Genomic DNA, 20,754 nt, shown 5'->3' with positions numbered 1-20,754 from the left:
TGTTATTCTTTTATCAAATTCACAGAATTTTATAAGAAATTTGCTCAAATTAATGTTCAGTGTGGTGTAGTGATTAAAAGCACAGGTTTTGAAGTGTGGTAGTCCTGGGTTTGAGCCAAGGCATCAACTCTTCTAGCTGGGTAGTCTTTATGAGGATCCCTAACCTCTTTAGGCTTTAAGTGTTTGCATCCAAAAAACAAATAGAAGTCCTTGTGCCTCTCTCTGAGAGCCCAATGAGTTAACTCCTGTCAGGCATTTATCATGGTGCCTGGCATAGAGCTAGCCCTCGGTAAGATAAATTATACATACGTGTTCATATGTGTATGAAAATATATGTGTGTATGCATATGTATATGTATTTATGATTTACATAGTGCTCAAACACCTAGTGTACTATGATTATGTAGTGTTTTATGGAAATGAGGCACACTTATAAAATCAATAGATGATATACACACAGAATTTTTAGCAGCAGGATTATCTTACTAATTATGTACTGCAGAGGTCACTATAAAAATTCATTTCACTCCCTGCACACACATCTGTGAAGGTAGGTGACCAGAAGCATGCCGGATGTTACAGGGAAGCCACCTGGGCAGTTTTAAAATCGCTACAGGCAACCTGTAAGGCTGATGCCAGTTAATCAGTCGGGGCCCCTTTGTCCAGCAAAAGCCTGTCACAGTTTGGATCCCCCAGAAAGCGGGCTCAGAGGAGATCTGCGAGTTGGTCATTTACTGGGTGGTGTCCTCGGGTTCAACACCTGTGGAGGAAATGACAGAAACAGGACTGCGCAGAGGGAAGAGTTGGGCTGTGATTCTGGAGCTGGGATTGACCTCTGGAGTTGTCCCAAGCTGGGTCAGTGGCCCTGGAGGGCTGGATCTTTGTACCTTCTCCTCCCCGCCTCATGCACCATTGATTTTTAGTAAGTGAATGCTAATCTGATGTGTTGCATAGCCTTTCTAAAGTGAAGGCAGCATGAATTTGAATCACATGTCTTGGTTCTTGTCTTTCTCTGCCAGTTCCTAGCCCTGTGACTTTGGGCAAGTCCCTTTACTTTTCTGGCCTATTTTTTTTATCTTTGAAATGGGGATTATATCATTTCTTCTCTCTTTCTCATGGGTCATGTATTCATTCAGCAAAACTTTAGTAAACATCTACCAACTGCTGAATCTGGAATTACTCAGTTCAATGAAACCAACATTCTCTTCATAAAGAGCCCAAAATTTGAAGACAAGCATGTGAACAAAATCGTGATTATATTATAACTAGAGGCCCAATGCACGAAATTCGTTCAAGGGGTTCGGCCCTTGCGGGCCCGGCTGCATTGGCCCGTGTGGCCCCACCCCCCACCCATTGGTCATTCCAGAAGGTCATTCCTGAAGGTCATTCTGCTGTCCAGTCTAATTACCATATTAGCTCTTCATTATATAGGATATAGTACTATAAATTTAGAAACCCAAACAAGACACACCTTGTTGTAACCTGTATGTTTAATTGGAAAAAAACTATATTGAGTCAAGCACCATGCTAGACTCTTTCAAATTTGCTACCTAATTTAGCTTTCATATAGAAAAGTGACTAAAATCATTACTCCCGTTTTACAGATGAGGAGGCCGTGACTCAGGTGCCCCTCTCTTAGTTTTGGAGTGACCTGAACCACTGCCCATTGGATGTTGGGTGGGCCCCTTACCTTCCTTTAGGTCTGTGTCCTAAAAGTGGCAATGATACTTTCTATTCTGCTTACTTCGTAGAGTACTTAATCGGACAGCTTGGGAGAGAAGGTGTCATTTCTTCCCCCAATTTACAAGTGAAGAATCGGAAGCCTAGTGAGGTGATCATCACAGTAACCATGTAGCAAATACTAGTAACTGGTTAATCTAGCCCTGACTTGCAGCTCCAGACCCAAGGCCTCGTTCTGTTTTCCAAAGCTTTCCTAATAGATCTCATGGCCCTCATAGTCTTTGCTGCAGGTTTTATCACCTACAGCAGGTTCTCAAGTAACATCATTTTGTTCGGCATCATTTCTTTATAACACTGATGAGATGCCACAGGAACTTAACCCTTGTTTATATCAATTAGCCTATGGTAACGTTGGTTTCATTATACATTGTTTCACTTAAAGTCACAGAACCTCTCAATGCCGTTAAAGGAGGGTGTACTGTAATTGCTTTTAGGCCATTTCATGCTTGCTGATCTCACATCTGCAGGTAATTTTTTTTTCTTAGCTCTCTGAAGGCAGGAACACTGTTTTCATCTCTTGCTGAATGTAGCTGGAGCTGGGACAATGCTCACTTGATAATTTTTTCTACTAAAGAAGTCCCTGATACGAATAAAGTTAAACATTTAATAAAAGTTCAAGGAAAAACAATTCCTAGGATTCAGGAAGAGAAAGTCAAAGTAGCTTTGAAACTTTTTAAATGATACGTTGGAAATGGGTCACTAGTTCAAATTAATTCAAGGATAGCAGCCAGCATGCCTGTGCCTGTCTCTTCAGCATAAGCACACTACATGTGCTGGCTGAGATGGCCATCAGTAGAATATCGAGGGGGAGGGGGAGGCTTGTCAATAGGCATCTCGAATGCCTCTTGGTAATTAATTTTAAAAGATGTCTAATGTACAGTGGGTTGCTCACATAGTGACACTCGATTAACAGAGAATCCCAGAACGATACATAAACATGCTAACAAATAAACGCCAGCATACCAGGAGTTTAGGTCCACCTATCAGGAACAGAAAAGACCTTGAAGGTTGTTTATGATATCATCCATCTTCAGCTATCATCCGTGTTATGTTGGTACTAGACTTTGCTTGAAAAATATGCTCCGAGGTACAGAGGAAGTAATTGCTGAGTCTTCCCAGGGACTGAAACAGAATCTCCAAACAAAACGTTTTAGCGTTTTCTTAAATTAATTTTTTTGGAGGAGATTTGGTAATTCTGTGTACTCCCGGCAACATAAAAGGATTTAACCTTGATTTTACTGTTTGGAAGCTGTGTAGTCTTTCTTGAAGGGCAGAAAAAAGCAGTGCAGGGACACATTCTCACTCTGTTTGAAAAACACTGTAATATCATTTCTTTCTGAGTTTATATTTCAGGTGAGAATTAATTATTAATATCATCAGCACTTGAATATACCCAACCAAAAAACTAGATTGTCTAAAACAGTCTTTTTACCCAAGTCTGGTTAAAAAAAAAAGTCAATATTCAGTTCTCATCAGTATGGTAAGTTGCCTACAGTAAATTACCTAAAGCAAATACCCATTAGCCCTTCTTCCCCTTGGCCCAGAGAAGGGCCTTCAGTTCATTGCTCATTGTTGTAAATGTCACCAAATGAGTGAACGGCCTTGGCTCTCGGGCTGTGAAGAGTGGGCTGTGCACTCAGGTAGCAGTGAGAGGACACGTATGGGTCTTGGAAGGTTTTGTGCGCTTTCCTGCCAGGAAATGAGGCAGTGGGTTGGCTGACCTCGGAGTCCTTGTTGGCTCTGGTACCAGTGACACGCAGTCACCTTTAGGAAATTGGGCATCAGGCTGGGGGTTAGTTAGGAGGATGGGTTTGCAATGCGTGTCTAGGTTATAAAAAACAGAGGGCTAGTTCCAGCTACCCTTGGTCTTGTTAGCTGTTAATTTAGAATAGGCTACATACAGCATGGACTCACACAGCTTCAAGTCCATTCCTAAAGTCAGTTGAAACCCTGAAGGCAAGGCTGGCCAAATCACTTTCCATTGCATGTGGGAGGGACGTGGCATAAAGAGGGTTAAAAGTCAGATGTTGAAAGTGGCCACCTGTGAGCTAAATGTGACCCATATACATGATTTCTTTGGCTCACAGAGGGTGGAAAATATGGGCAAATTTTAAATTGGGAGATTTCATGAAACTTCTGGATTTTCAGTTCTTAAAAAAAAGTGGCACCACTTGGCCTGTTTTCTAGCACAGCAAAAGTAGGTGGGAATTGCTCATTTTAGGAAAACAGAACTTTCTAGTCCACTGTGGTCCACCTGCTCCCATAGTCCCTTAGAGCGGTTCTCTTCCGGCCATTATGTCAGCCTGACATTTAAGATTGTGACCTTGGTGGAATTGGATAAGGAGGTTGGCCCTGGTGTATCAAACTTACAGAAGTATGCAATCGGAATTAAGATGTATTCCAAATAATTTGTAAGGAATGATCATTAAAATACCAAAATTTGCCAATGATTAACATTTTGGGAACAAATTACTGTAGGTTCATATCATTCTTATCACCTACACCAGGATGGGCTTTCTTGAAATGGGGGTATGCAGGACAGTACAGTGAGTCAACTGGGAATTATACATAAGCTTGGATCTGTAAGTCAAGATTGTCTTGGGTGCAAGGGCTACCAATGAGCTCAACTCACTCACTTCTTCCCCGCAACGTTGCCGTTCATCAATGAGAAACCCAGGAGTATCTGACTTCGGGCAAGACTCTACCCATGAAATGAAATGTCTTCTTATCTTTCTCCCTTTCTCTCTGCTTTACTTCTCTCAAACCCCCCCCCCTTTTCTCTTTCTGTCTCTCTATTGTCTTAATTCTCTAGCAAAATCTCTCCATATGGTAGCAAAAACAGTCATTGACAGCAAGTCTAGGCTTATATTGTCCCTGGAGATACGATCTAAGAAATACAATGTCTCTCTGAGAAACCATAACAATTCCAGTAAGATATTTTATTTGCCCTGTCTGGGTCACACACCCAGCATTCATTTAACAAATATTGTATTCATGTGGTGCCAGCATGGAGTCAGCCCTAGCTAGGTGCATGGAAACTTCAGTGAAGCCCTGCTCTTGGGCATCTTCATTGCGGAAGGAGGTGGAATGAAAAATGGACTTGATAAGCAAGAAAGTTGCACAGTACTTTAGAAGTAAAAACTACTACAGGAAAACCCTTTTTTTTTAGCCCCCAAATGCAAAAGAGAGAGTCTTTTACCATAAATGAGCAAGGATTGGGTATAGGCAAAAATGAGTTATTCATAATATTAGTTCTACAAATGGGAGTGCTTTATGACTGTGAATATCATCCCTGTGTCTCCTATGTGTTGCTCAGGGGTGGGGAGGGGAAAAAAGTAAGATTGGTTTACTTATCAGGTGGGCATCATAAAATGTCAGGTCAGACCCTCACATATGCTTCTTGCCTCACACTTCACACTCTGCCCTATCAAGTTTCTTGAAGTTTCCTAAATGTACCGTTTGGTTTTCATAGCCCTATCTTTGCCTATGCTGATCCCTGTGCCTCAGTTGCCCTTCCCGCCCCACCCCACCCCCCCACACACACACCTTTCTGACTCATTTTTGTTGTTGTTGAAGGACCTTAGCTAAGTTAGGTGTCCCACCTATGGACTCTTGAAGAACCTGTGCTTGTCCCCCTGGCAGGGAACTTATTTACCTTTCTTTCCTACTTCCTAGCAATGTGACATGCTCAGCCAAGGTCTAGATATAGATAGTCTGCATGATAAAGAAGTGGACGAATCGGTCTCACGCCTGCTCTCAAAGACCCCTCCGTCTCCTGCCATACTCCACTGAGTGAAGACCAGAGACTGAAGGCCATCACAGTCTTGTGCATCATGAAGTTATGCCACTGTTTGCACTGCTCGCCTTTAAGTCATCAGAAATGGTGACTTCCCTGATCTTCAGTCTCTCGCCTGCCCTAGTGGGGCTGCCTATGTGAGAGTTGACAGAAATGGGCTTGGGGAGTACATAAGGTCTGTTTGAAGAATTCCTGGGCAGACATTTAGGAGGTGGTTCAGAGCATGTCTCTATGCATGTTTGTATCCCAGATCTGCAGTTTGGTACGTCTATGACCTTTCCCATTATAGTATCTCGTAATGGATTATAGTTAGTATCTTCAGAGAATTGTTGAAAATGAGGTGATCACTGTAAAACTCTTAGGACAGTGTTTAACAGTAACTGCTTAATGAATATTTGCAGTTATAATCATCATTGTGATGAGGAGGAGAAGGAGGAAGAGAAGGAGGAAGTGTTCTCAGCTATCAAAGAGTGGTACTACCCAAATTGCATCTTCATAGTGACTCCAGTTTGCTAAGGGCATGTGTGTTATGTCATTTGATCCTCACAGTCGCCCTGTGAAATAGTGTCCTTTTCATCCCCATTGTAGAGATGAGGAAATTAAGACTCCAGTGTGCTTTTCTGGGCATGTATCTCTACCTTTCAGCTCCTGACCCCAGGCTTTTGCGATTATATCTCTCTCCCTATTCCTTTGTTTCACAAATTCCAATTTTGGAATAGTGGTGAGATGAAGAAACACAGGTTCAGGCTGTAGGACACAGGTTATATGCCCAACACTTGTCACTCTCTTTCTCTGGCCCAGCCAGAACTGGAGTAGAGCCAGGGAACTCTACCCGTTGGGTGATGCAGGCCTTTACCTGAGAGCAGGTTTGGAGCTAACCCAGTAAGTAAGTGGCCATTAGTTTGGGTAACTATATAGTGACCTCTGTAATTCAGCCTCTTCTCTGTGAAATGTGGACTCCCAACCACTTGCGGTGGTACCAAGACTTCCCAGGAGGGTACGAACTAAAGGCACATCTTCCAGCTAACCCTGAAATTTCCGACTGTGCTTTACAGCAGGCGATCTTTCATCTTGAAAAGCTATGACAGGGCTTCTGTGACAGGTCTCTGAGCAGATGATGAGGGGCACCTGAACTAGAGACCAAAGACCAGATTGGACCTGGAGTTCTAGACCTAAATCTTCCCCTTACTTCCTGAGCGGTTTTAGACGAGTCCCTTTCCCTGAACCTCCGTTCTCCGTGTGGATGATGTGAATCCTGGACCACACTCAGAAATCTCAGAGATTCCCTCCAGCGTGTAGTAGACTGAATAATGGCCACCCAGAGGTACCTGGTCCTCATGTCTGGAACCTGTAAATGTTACCTTATAAAGAAAAGGAGTCTTTGTTTTTGTGATTAAGTTAAGGATCTTCATGTGAGGAGATTATCCTGTATAATTTAAGCGGGTCCTACATCAAATCCCAAGTGTCTTTTTAAGAGAGGGGCAGGGTGACATTAAACACCACCAGAGAAGGTGAAGATAGAGACAGAGATTAGAGGACGTGGTCACAAAGGAATGTGGTAGCCAGCAAAAGGGGAGGTTCCCTATAGCCTCCAGGGGGAGCGTGGCACTGCCAACACTTTGACTTCAGCCCAATGAAACTGATGCTGAGCTCTGGCTTCCAGAACTCTATGGAATAAATGTCTGTTGTTTTAAGCCGCCATGTTTGTAATTTGTTATGGCAACTGAAGGAAATGAAGGCACTGCCCTCTGAGTCAGTTGTCTCTCACCTATTCTCCCTGCCCATCTATCCAGCAAGGCTTGTGGTCTCACTTGATGCCTGTTCCAAAACAGACCAAGACACATGTCTTTCTTTAAGCCTGCAGAAAGGCGGAGGACTCACTTAGTCTCAAGTCCTCTATTTCTTTACTTGGCACTTGTTTTCTGTGGTTGCCACCAACACAACGCAGCTTCCTCCCTCTATGACATCCAGTTTCTCATTGTTGTTGTCCTATCTAAGAGTCAGTTTCCAATGGAGTACCTTGCAGAAGAAAAGACAATAATTTAATGACCTTAAGGTCATCAGTTTGTGAGTAACCAAGACAACATTCATTTTAGCAGCAAGTATATTCATTCAATAAATATTTCTTGAGCATTACTCTGTGCCAGCCATAGGCAACAATAGGGAACCTGGGACAATAGGACACCTGACAGGAAAAGCACTTATTCTAGTGGAGCTGGCAGAGGGGTGAGTCACACACAGTGAAGCTTATATGTATGTACTCAAGCTTCAGTTGCAGCAAAATTCTAGTTTTCCAAGATTGTTAGCGGGGCATCGGATCCATGTCTCTGCTGGGTGAACTTCCTCACGGAATATTCCCTGGCTTGAACTTCTATAAGGAGTCCTGGGAAATATTTTTAGCACACAAGAACTCTCTTGGGGCCAAGCAATACAGAGCTTGGCTCATAAGAGACTCTTCTTATTTCTCTACATTCCACCAGGAAATGCCTATGCTACCCCTTCAACTCGGAGCTCTGGGCTTTGAGTAGAATGCTGAAGGAATAAAAACACTATGGGGATGCCCTCAACTGTGTGACTCAGTTGATTGGACATCATCCTATGTACCAGGAGGTCAACAGTTCAGTTCCCAGTCAAAGCACATGCCCCAGGTTGCAGGCTCGATCCCTGGTGAAGGGTGTGCAGGAGGCAGCTAATCGATGATGTTTCTCTCTCTCCCTCTCCCTTCCTCTCTCTTTCTGAAATCAATAAAAACTTATTAGAAGGGGGAAAAAAACACCATGGGGAAGAGAGAAGAATATTCTAATTGTCCTCCTTTGTTTAATTCTATCCTTTTCATCATTTCTCCAGATCCGAAGTGCTCTCAAAAGAAAAAAAAAAAAAAATAGCAGAAACACTAATGGGATTTCCTCCCTCCCGCACATCCTCTCTTGGAGCAGTGACTCAATGTCCTGTGCTGAAATGGTGCTCCCTGCCACTGGGGGCTCAGGTGGACAGCCTGTCATTTCTGATGTTTGTTTTTCCTTCATACCTACCTCTAAGCATCCCAGTGTCACTCAAAATATACCCAGAATTCTACTTCTTCTTTCTACTTCTTCACCTCCACCTGCGTCCAAGGCACCATCACTTCCTGTTGTGATTTGAAAAAGAAAAGAAGTAAAAGGCCAGGAATACAATCCATGGGAAGGACTTGAAGCTTCTTTCAATTGCAGGAACCTAGGCATCTATGAATGGCCCTGCAGCCTACCTCACCTGCATAGTGGTTTAGGGTCTCAGGAAATTTAGTTGGTGCTGCTCTTTTGATATTGAGTTGACTTCTCCCTCCCGCATTTCATCCTGTGTAGGCAGCAGACAGCAAAGCACACCAAGTTAACCTGGGAAATAGTAAATGCTCAATAAATGTTTGTTGAATTAAGAGTTGGATTTTTATGATAAGCAACAAAAAGTGACGATATGAATTGCAAAAAAAAAACACAACAAAACAGATGCGATTTACTACCTATCACTCCTGATCGAAAGCAGCACCACACTTAATTGGGTTACTCTTAGTGTATGGTCAACAGTGGGGGTGGGCTAGGAGATCGATGGGACATTGGCTCCTGGAAGTGATTTAATTATTGTAAGGACTAGAGGCCCAGTGCACGAATTCATGCACTGGTGGGGTCCAGCCGGCCCGGCCCCAATCAGGGTGGACTGGGGCTGGGCCTGTTGGGAGGAGGAGATGGCGGGAGGTTGGCTGGCTGGCCTGCCCTGATTGGGGCCGGATCAGGGTCCCTGATCAGGGCTGAGCTGGCTGGGGGTTGGGGCCATGGGTGATTGTCCGGCAGGCTCCGCCCCCGATTGGGGCCATGGGAAGGGGCTGTAGGAGGTGGGCTGGCCGGCCCTGCCCCTGAATGGGGTGGGTGGGGGGGTGCCGATCAGGGGCCAGCGGCCTGGGGGAGGGGCCGTGGGTGGTTGGCCAGCCAGCTCTGCCCCTGATTGGAGTGGGGGGGCCAATCTGGGGTGGGGCGAGGCAGGGGCTATGGGCCGATCAGGGTGGTGGGGCCAATCTGGGCATGGCAATCAGGGGCGGGCCAGCTGGGGGTAGGGGCTGCAGGCCTATCGTGGTGGGGTGGGCTGATTGGGGGTGTGGCTGGTGTGGGGGGGAAAGAGGGAATGTTTGGCCACCCCGCTCTTGATCAGGGTAGGAGAGTCTGATCAAGGGCAGGCCGGCCAACCTCTCGGCCCCACTCCCTGATCGGGCTGGTTTGCTGGCCACAGTGGGTGTCATAGCGACTGGTTGTTACGGTCGTTATGGCCGTTACAGTAGCTGGCTTTTTATATATATAGATTTGTCAGAATCGCGGACCTGGGTGGCACTATAGAAACCATCCAAAGAAAATAGTGAATCAGATTTTGTCCATAAGATTCTCGGTGTGCCCATTAACCCCACCTTCTGGCTATTTCGTTTCCTTTTTGAAGAGGTAGACCATTTTTCTTCTGAAATGTATATGCTATGATCCCTGAAGACTTACCATTGATTACACATAGTTGCCTCTTCATCAATCGAGGAAAGATCTGCAGTGTGATGACTGGAGGTGTAGGGGGCAAGTGCACAGGGTGGTGCTGTGGGCCTTTAACAACAATCATTCTCTGTATCTCTTGCTCTCAGCTCTCACAATAGACCTATGCTTATTTCAAGGCAAGCACAGAGAGGAGAGAATTTGAGAATTTGATGAAGACCACAGTAACAGCAGAAGCACGCTGACCTTCCAGGGAAAGAAAGAGGCTGAAAGGAAGCCAGGCTGGGCTACCTAGGGTTCGGGGTGTCTGCACACTGCAGGCATGCACACCCCGAGGCTCCTTATTTTGCAGTCTGTGGAAGCTCTCTCTCCCTCTCCCCCTCTCACCCTCACTCTTTAGGCCAATGATTGGGAGGAAGCCTTAGCTCCCACCAGCTGGACGTGGAACCTGGCCCAGCACCAGGGGTGCAGCAAGGGAGCTCATGCTGCAGATTAAAACTGGAACTCTAAATACATATTTCACAGAAACGTTATTGTAACCTGCATTAAACGTCTTGGAGTTTCTCTGACCACAGTTACAGCATCCAGGTCTTCAGCTGAGTTGGCAGTAACATGGGCTCCTGTGGGCCAGCCTCAGAACCCATCATCCAGCGAACAGCACTGTTTCTATGGAAACCTGCAATCTGTGACCCAAATACCCAGGTTAAAATGTTGCTGTTCCATTTCACTCAATGTGTGGGTCAGTTCGGGATTGCCAATATTAGATAAAAATTGGGCTTCTGGCCCAGCCAGCATGGCTCAGTGGTTGAGCATCGACCTATGAACCAGGAGGTCATGGTTTGATTCTTGGTCAGGTTGCAGGCTTGATCGATCCCCAGTGTGGGGCGTGCAGGAGGTGGCCGATTGGTGATTCTCTCTCATCATTGATGTTTCTATCTATCTCTCCCCTCTCTTCCTCTCTGAAATTAATAAAAATACATTGTGTTTGTTTTTTTTAATGTGGCTTCTTTTTTTAAATGTGTGGATTTTTTTTCATCCGGATTATCCATTCCTGTCACCAGAATCATGGGGGATCCTGTATTCTGAAGAGTCTGTGTTTAGATGGAAACTTCTGGTATGAAGAATTAGCCAAGGCTAAGATGGAAATCCTTCTCCAGCCCTTGATTATGTGCTTCTCCTTGTATTTCCTGAACCCCTGCAGGGCGAGCTTTGCTGAGACTTACTGACAAAAAGCTTGAGCGAATGGGGATTGCCCAGGAAAACCTCCGGCAGCACATCTTGCAACAGGTGCTCCAGCTGAAGGTGCGGGAAGAAGTCAGAAACCTACAGTTACTCACACAAGGTACTCCGCTTTTCCCAGAGGGTGGATGGAAGGGGAGACGGGAGGGATACAGTAGAGCCAGGGAGAAGCTGTCATTATTTTTGTTTCTGTTTTGTTTTTGCAGCATTTTCTTTATTTAAAGAAGTATATAGATTTAAAGGTCACTTCCCACCTCAAACTTGTCTTTTTCATAGCTCACTAGGGGGGAAGAATGCCCAATAAGTAATGGATGGGTGAACAGTATTGCCTTAGTTAATTTCAAGGTCATCACATACAACTATGTAGGTTGTGCACCGCACCACCCTGGAGAGTACCCATCACAGAGATCAGGGTACGGTTGCACCCCCTAGAGTTGTACCGTGTACCCAGTCCACACAACTTACAGGGCAGCCCAGGCTCTCTTAGTCTGAGAGAGCCTTGGAATTTGAATGATTTCATAGTTCAAATGACCAGTGATGTAAGTGGAATTTTTGTTGTGTTCTGTTTTACTTTGCCTTTCTCTGACTGATGGGAGAAAAACATTTTACAGGTATGTGTCTATATGTATACACACACACATACACACACTTTAGTGTTTGTGATAACCCTATTTAGAATCTTGAAAATAGAACCATTTCAAAAAATAGACTGTAAGGAATTTAAAACTGGAATGTTAAGACCATATAATTCTAAACAAGAACCATTAATAACTTCAATATGTTGAGAGCACTTAATAGTTCTATAACTAGAAGTGACAGCATAAAGCTGGAATGTGAAGAAAACCTTAGGTGACACTGAATGGAACTTGTATGTCTAGATAAGAGTTGGTTGCTATCTACCTCCATTGGCTATAACCCTTTATTTATTTCATTTTAATGCCCATTGTATATTGTTTTAAATGAAAGGATAATAAGATATGTATTTTTGAAAGTCTTGGGTATTTTTCAATCTTTAGAATATTGTAATTGCATGCATACTGATATTGGAGAAATCTGGGTCAGCCAAGTTTCACTTTATTGCATTTAAATTAGCCCAGTGATATAGACCATTTGCCTAGAGGAACTAATGCGCTGCCTGAAAGATGACTGCCCAGAAGGATAAAGATAGACTTTGAGTGGTATGAAAATAGTATTGTTTATTTGTTATGCATTATTTGTACTTGTCTCCAGAGACTTCCGCTGGTAAATGTATAGGTATGGGTACATTGAGTGATTTAAATTTAAATTTGAATTTGACTCATTGATATACATTTAAGTTTCTCCTAAAAAGTAAATCGAGATTCATCACAAGAAAGTCCAATGCAGTGCTATCTATGAAACTGAAAAATTAGAAACCACGTAGAGGTCCAATAATATGGAAAGGATCAAATAATTCTGTTTAAATTCATAAGATCCAGTATAATGGATCATTCACATTACATCTTCAAAGAATATATAACAACATGAGAGTGTATTCAAAGAAGTAATAGGAAGTGGTGGGGATTAAAATTTTCTTTAAATGAAAATTTATTAAACAATTTTATTAAACAATTACATTTTTATATGTACATAGAAAAAGGGATGCAAATGAACATGCCAATATTTTGATAATGGTTCTCTGGGTTGTGGGATTTTTTTTTTGTGGGTAATTGTAATTTTTTCTTTATATTTTTCTGTATTTTTCAAATTTTCTAGTATAAATCCATATTACAGTTATAATCAGAAAAAAACACATGCATTTTTTTAAGCTTCAATTGCATGCGTTGTTCTGCCAGGTTCTATTTGGTGTCTAAGGTTTCCTCCGCTCTTTTGTTTTCCTCCTGTGATGATATATAAGAAATGAGACCTAAATTTATTACGTGTGCCTTGGACTTGTTTTTTTTTATCTCTGCTACTGTCAGCCTGCAGTGTGTTTGCTTTGCAAAATCATTTTCTACAGCTTTCATCGCCCTAGATGCATAATATATAAGATTTTTCCTGAGATAGTACTCAAGTCTATTAAGCTAAATATATGTTTGTGTTCTGGGAAGGTAATGCTAAGTTCAGCCTTTTCAATTCAGTTGTTGTCATTTTCTTTTGCTTTCAAAAGCTGTGCATTTTGAATCCTTGCCTTCTATTCCCCTTAGAAGAGGTCACATTCTCCAGCTCTGAGATATTTTGTCTGTACTCACAATACTGTTTTTATTGCTTGTCCTTTACATGTTAATGTTCAAACTCATTTTATGTTAGGCAGCCTTTAGAAAATCCATAGCCTTATTGAAAAGATGGTTTTTTTAAAAAAAAAACAACCATAAAACAAAAAATTTGTTTTATTTTGTTGACTGATAACGGAAGTTCTAAAGACAGCTGGGGTTCCTTAAAATATTTTGGGTCTAGGTTTGCTATAGAAGTATGGAAACTGGACTCTTGGTGGTGAACACGCTATAGAATATACAGATATTTGATTATAATGTTATATACCTGAAGCATATATAATGTTATAAATCAATGTTACTTCATTTTAAGAAAAAGAAAGAAAAAATTACCCATTAAAAGTCACTCTGAATGTCCTCCCAACACCCCGCCCCCCAACCACCAAACCTTGACTACCTCTAATCTACTTTCTGCCTATTTGTCCATTCTGCACATTTTTTAATGGAATTATTCAACATGTGGCCATTGGTGATTGGCTACTTTCACTTAGGATAATGTTTTTCAAGTTCACCCATGTTGTAAACAAGTGCCAATATCTTATCTCTTTTTATTCCCAAATAATATTCCATTGCAAGAATGGAACATTTTATTTATCCATACATTAATTGGTGGACATTTGTTTTGCTCTGAATCTTGGCTATTATCAAAAATTCTATTTTCAACATTTGTGCTCCAGTTTTGTGTGGACCTGTTTTCATTTCTCTTGGGTAAATTGCTAGGAGTAGAATTGTTGAGTCATATGATAACTCCATATGTAACCATTTAAGGGGCTGCCAGACTGTTTTCCAAAGCAGCTGTATCATTTTACGTTTTCATAAGCAATGTATGAGGGTTCCAATTTCTCTGCATCCTGGCCAACATTTGTTATTGTCTTTTTTATTATAACCATTCTGATGTGTGTGAAGTGGTATCTCATTGTGGTTTTGATTTGCGTTTCCCTGATGGCTAACGATGTTGGGCACATTTTCATGTGCTCGTTGACCATTTGTATATGTTCTTTGGAAAAACATCTATTCAGATTCTTTGCTTATTTTTTAATTGAATTATTTGCTTTTTTCCAAGTTTTATTTTTGACCCACCATGTTTCACCATGCTTAATTACCCACTTTATTTACAAGATCTGGAGCTAAATAGTTGGCTGCCATTTTCAAAGAGGAACCCCATCCTCAAAGGGGGAAGGAAGTCTGGCCACCACTGGAGGCATTCAAAAGAACCTGCCACAAACTTGGAGATCAACTCCATAATGAAATGAATGAATAGACTCTAAATATTTTCTCTCAAGGAAACATCATTATTTTGAATGTAGAAATTAAACACACTCATACACACACACACACACACACACACACACACACACACACACCCCAAATTAATTGCATCCGTTTATAATCAGACCTCCAGAAGAGATACACCCATCTGAAAGCTCATTTTACCATGTTTCTAGAGGAAATGAAATAATAGGTAATTAAGCCTACTTTTCCAACTTTTGATTGCTGCTTTAAAACTTGCCTCAAGCTTTTAATTCTACACCAGTCATTTTCACCCAGTTGGCCAGGAGCCCCAGGACAGTAATAGGACCAAGATGGCCAGAAATGGACTGGTCCCAGCCAATGGGAGTTACCTGAGCTCAAGGAAGACGAAGGCTGTGTCCTCCTTTTACCTGCTCTGCTCCTCCTGGATGCTGACCAAAAGACAAGAACCAGAAGGCATTTTAAACATGTGTATGGTGGATGCATGGTGCATATATCTGTTTACAGGCACTATTAATGCGTCCTGACTAAAATTCCTGAACCAGCTTGTCATCTAAAGTCAGAGCTGCCTTTCTGCTGAAATTCTGGCCTCTGATTTCCCTGCCTTTATTCACCATGGCCCTGTAACTACCTGACATTTGCAAGCAACATAAACAATGTTGGGCCCTGCTGTAATGTCTCTTTTGGGGCCTTTGAAGCAGTTCCTTCTTCTGGGCAGCCCTTTGGTCTTCTGTGTCCCATCAGTGGCACCGTGGGGATGTCGATCTGATGGGATTGCTTGTAGGAAAGTTCACCCTGTTAGGGCACCTTCAATTTTCTCTTGGGAAATGCAGCGCAGAGCTGGAAACATCATTATTATCTTTTCCTTTGGCTTGATTCATGAGAGACCGAGAAAAAGGTGCCTTATGTAACACAGAGCAGTGGTGCAGACTATTTTGGGATCCTTCAAATTAATCCATAACCAGCCATATGATGGGCATCATTAGTGTTTTATTAATGGACAATATCTCTAGGAAGAAAAACACCCCAGGGATACTGAAAGCTTTTCTCACATAGCAAATGAGTGTTAGATGCTTACAATAGACAAAGCATTGCACTAATTGTCACAGCTACCCTGACATTGGCCCTACCATACTCAGTATTGGTGTTGGCCCCAATTTTACACACGGGGAAACTGAGGTCAGAGAATTTAAGTAATAAGCCCAAAGTCAGACAACTAGTAAAAAGCATAGTGCAAGTCTCTCTGACTCCACATCAAATCTTTATCCATTAGCCTTCACCACCTCTGATCTGTCAAGTGGGAAGGATAATTCCTATTTCATGGTGGTGCTAAGCTGATTAAGTGAGATGATATGCAGAAGCCATGTAACATAGTTCAGGGCATGTTCTATGAAAGTGTGTTGGCACCTTTTCTGTGTAAAAGGCCAGTAAGTAATTTAGTTTTTGAGGGTCATACTGTGCGAAAATGACCACAGGCAATCCTAAATGAATTGTTCATAGCAGTGTCCCAATAAAACATTATTTACAAGCATAATTGCTAGTCATGGTTTGTAGGCCTCTACTTTACAAGGTTTGATTTTATTTTCATTAATTTTTTATACTTAGTATCTTCCCTTTTGAGCTATAAATGCTTTCTTCAACCCGGATAGAGCCACGCTTGGCTCCTTTTCAATGTCTGCCTTGTCTACAAATTCATGGATAGTATAAAAATGTAACAGCAATTATGAGCCTTCAGTAAATTCATGCAGTAGAAAGCAGTGTTCCCACTGGAGGATAAAGCAGATGAAGGTAGTAAAAACATCCATCTTCAAATGCCTTTTTAATTAGTGCCTACAAAATGAAAAAATAGAAGAGCATGATTGTTTACTGAGGCCAGTTATAACTCATTAAACATTAGTGTTTCCCAAAAGACTTTTTCCACATTGTCCAAATATATGTGTCAAATTTTAATTGCGAATTGCATGACCAGATGGACTTTCCCAAAGCTCCATCTTTTAAAACAACACAAATTAGCAATACCACTTACCAATCCAAGAAGACTTCCAGAACCATGTGCACAGATTGGGTATTTTAGTCCAGTCACCCCCGCAATGATAACTCAGCAACTGAGGTAGTTGGTTCGAATTGAAATAGGCCATCTGGTCTACCACCTAGCTTAAAGAAGGAAGTCTTTATAAAACATGGCAATAGACCAGGCGTCCTCAAACTACGGCCCGCGGGCCACATGCGGGTGTTTTTGCCATTTTGTTTTTTTACTTCAAAATAAGGTATGTGCAGTGTGCATAGGAATTTGTTCATAGTTTTTTTTAAACTATAGTCCGGCCCTCCAACGGTCTGAGGGACAGTGAACTGGCCCCCTGTTTAAAAAGTTTGAGGACCCCTGCAATAGACTCTTTGAGAAATTTTCCAATCTTGTTTTGCAGATTTGGTTACCAAGACCAAAGAGGACTAAAGGATAACCCATGGTTACACAGCTAGTTAGTGGCATAACTGAAACTAGATCCAAAGTCTCCTAATTCCCAGACGAGTATTCTCCTCACTGTTTTTGTTTGTTTGTTTTTAAATATGTGTGTGTGTTTTTTTTAGAGAGAGAGGAAGGGAGAGGGATAGAGAGATAGAAATGTCACTGAGAGAGGAGCATCATTGATCAGCTGCCTCCTGCATGGCCCCTACTGGGGATTAAGCCCACCACCCAGGCATGTGCCCTGATTGGCAATCGAACCAGCAATCTCTTGGTTTCTGGGTCGGCACTCAACCACTAAGCACACTGGCTGGGCTCTATTTTCAAGTATAATTTACATATGGTAAAATTTTCATTTTTAGTACACAGTTCTACAAGTTTTGACAAATGCATACAGTTGCAGAACCACTATCACAGTCAAGATATAAAAGTACCATACTTCAAAAAATACTTTCCTTGGTACCACTTTGTTGTCAACCCCTCTCATTACTCCCAGCCTCCGGCAACCACTGATACGTTTTTCTGGCCCTTTAGCTTTTCCCTTTTTAGAATGTAATGTGAGTAGAATCATAGAGTCTGGCTTCTTTCACTTACTACAGTGCATTGAGATGTATCAATACTGTGGTGTATACCACTGGCTCATTCGTTTTCCTTGCTTAGTATCCCATTGGATGGATATACCACAATTTGTGCATCCATTTCCCTGTTGAGAGACATGTGGGTTGGATCCAGTTTGGGCAAGTACTAATAAAGCTGCTGTATTCACATACAGGTTTTATATAAAATCAGTTTTCACTTCATTGGGTAAATACGTAGAGGAGAGATTGCTAGGTTGTATCCTACATATATGTTTAGCTTAAAAAAAAAACACCCTGCCAGGCCAGTATTCTTAGAATAAGAAAAGTAGATTACAGTATTAGAGATTACATATGTATTAAAGTTTGTATTGGAGGTTTTCTGAAAATTACTGTACCTTTATAGAAGGCCCACCTCCCATTTCTTGGAAGCATCACCACATTAAGCCCCTGTATTCCTGAGAGTTTCTAGTCGATTGTCTCAAAATAAGTTCAGGTCAGACATGTGTAGTTTACTTATTAATTTTATTAAAGTTTTCTTAGCATGTTTGTACAGGTAATAGGATATGGCTTTCCTCAAATACCATTGAGAAATACTTCTGTTGTCTCTCTTCTGAGGAAGAAAATCTCATAATATTTCCAGCTTCTAGGGAAGAAAGCATGAGCCAATCGGATTCCCTTCTATGCATATGGAAGTATGCCTGATGGCCTTTTCTAGTGTCTCTCAAATTATACCACTTGAATTTCCCGGCTTCTTCTTGTATTTTATTTAGTTGTGCTACTGGTGTGACAAATCTGGTGTTCACATCTCAGTGCTTGTCATATTCAGCTCTTCGGTCTTATCGTTGGGTTACGTTGAACTGTTCCTCCTTGGTAATCATCTGTTTTCATGAATATGATAATGACCCTCTTGGTTCCCCTCTTCTCTTTCTAGCGTCTCCTCTGAAGTTGGTGGCAGTCTGCCTTTCTCTGCCACTCCCCAAACCTCAATGTTCCCTGTCAATGGGTCCTTTTAACTCTTCTCATTTTTTCATGCTCTCTGGGGAATCCCATCTACTTCCATTGCTTTAATCGTCCCCTACTTCATAGTGACTCTTAAATACATCTTAGACTTCTCTGAAACTTCAGTGCCTCATTTAAATCTCCCCTAAATATTCCACTGCCATCTTAAAAATACCCAACATTAACCCCATTGTTTTTCTCACTATCTCCCTGGCCTTTCTTCCCCTATATTTCTTCTCGAGGTTAATAATGCCATTACCTAATATAGAAGCTCAGAGTCACTGGTGATTATTCATTTCCCTTTACCAATTAGAGTAAGCAGTGACTAAATCCTCTGAATTCTTCTTGTAAAATGGGTTCCCAATCTTTTCTTGATTCATCATCACCCTTGCAACTGTATTAATTCATTCCTCGTTAGCTCCTTCATAATCCATAGAATAACCCACTAATTATTATTTGACCTCTAGTCTCTGCCCTGACCCATTCATTCTCCTTTAATTAACTTTCTACTTATATTGCCAGAGTTAATTTAAATATATTTCTGACCACATTATTTTCCTCCTTAAACCATTTGATATCTCCCAATTGCCTACATAATAAAATCCAAACTTGTTAGCATTCTGTAGAAAGCCATTCTGGGCATTTTATAGATGTATTAACTTTGGCCAAGTCACTTATCAGAGATTAAGATTCCTCGATTGTAAAATGGGGAGAGGCTCTGTTTCACATAGTTGTTATGAGTATGATAGAATAAAGCTCACAAAAGGACCTGGCCTTTATAAGACAGCACCTCTTTTGAGAAACCTTACACCTTCTCTCAGGCAAAACCGGTCATTCCCTCTTCTGCATTACTAAGCACGTTGTTCATGCTAATAATGTTGCCATTACACAGTGTCCTTTTGTTTTTCTATCCGGTGAGTGCAGGCTCTGTAGTGGATACTAGGGATAAAAAGGAGTACCCAGTCTAGCAATGAGGATAGGATGTGTACGCCATTGCAGAGATGCAGAGATGTACAGAGCTGGAGCATAGCCTCACCTGGGAATCTATATATATAAAAGGATAATATGCTAAGTGTCCATCCGGGTAATGATGCCATGTAGCAACTCCCGGCTTCCTTTCCTTAGCTACTAGTCATCTTGCAGTTTCTTCAGCCCAGGAACACAACTTGCTTTATAGCCAGGTGGAAACATTTCACACTTTAACCAAATGTCTGTGAAGCGTTTTCCCGTGCCTCATCTCATTTGATCCTCACAGAAGTCCTAGAGTAGGTATATAGGAGACTTGGTGGAATCTTAGTTTCTTTTCATTAGCCAGAAAACGGAGATTTAGAAAGCTTAGAAACTTGACCTAACTGAAAAGAAGTAAGAAATGGTGGACCTTGAAAATGACTTCAGGTTTTCTCACAATGCAGAATATAGTCAAATACTACTGCAGTTAAATATTTTACTCTTTGTTCTCCCTGCGTGATCTACAATAATAATCAGCAGCAGTTAGCACTGTGCCATGTGCACCCTCACTGGTTTGGCTCAGTGGATAGAGTGTTGGCCTGCGGACTACAGCGTCCCAGGTTCAATTCCAGTCAAGGGCACATGCCCGGGTTGTGGGCTCAATCCCCAGTGGGGGCCATGCAGGAGGCAGCCAATCAATGATTCTCTCTCATCATTGATGTTTCTATCTCTCTCTCCCTCTCCCTTCCTCTCTGAAATCAATAAAAATATATTAAAATAATAATAATAATAATAATAATAATCTGCTTTGTGTTGATATTTACTGCTGTGTTGCTGACAATTACCTTGAAGAGAAGTTGGGGTGCTTCACTTGGCTGGAAAAATTTTAGCTAAATCATAAAGCAGGTCTAATTAAGCAAGTTTATTCTATATCTATAAAAGGCTAAGTTGACTCGCGCATGCACAGTATATATAAAGCTCTCACTGGCACCAATTGCATGTGTGTGTTTCA

At 41.8% G+C, this 20,754-nt stretch overlaps 1 protein-coding gene across 1 annotated transcript in view; it reads left to right on the top strand.

Moving 5' to 3' along the window:
- SAMD12 (sterile alpha motif domain containing 12) overlaps positions 1-17,208 on the top strand; it is a 164,015-nt gene extending 146,807 nt beyond the window's left edge. The window contains exons 4-5 of the mRNA XM_054708750.1: positions 11,237-11,428; positions 17,180-17,208. Of these exons, the coding sequence (XP_054564725.1) occupies positions 11,237-11,428; positions 17,180-17,208 (221 nt within the window). The remainder of the gene's footprint in view (positions 1-11,236; positions 11,429-17,179) is intronic.
- The last annotated feature ends 3,546 nt before the right edge of the window (positions 17,209-20,754 follow it).

Source organism: Eptesicus fuscus, chromosome 19 (genome assembly GCF_027574615.1).
Source record: "Eptesicus fuscus isolate TK198812 chromosome 19, DD_ASM_mEF_20220401, whole genome shotgun sequence".
In the NCBI taxonomy this organism is placed as follows: Eukaryota; Metazoa; Chordata; class Mammalia; order Chiroptera; family Vespertilionidae; genus Eptesicus; species Eptesicus fuscus.
The sequence above is the reverse complement of the archived record's forward strand: the minus strand, read 5'-3'. Positions and strand labels throughout refer to the sequence as shown.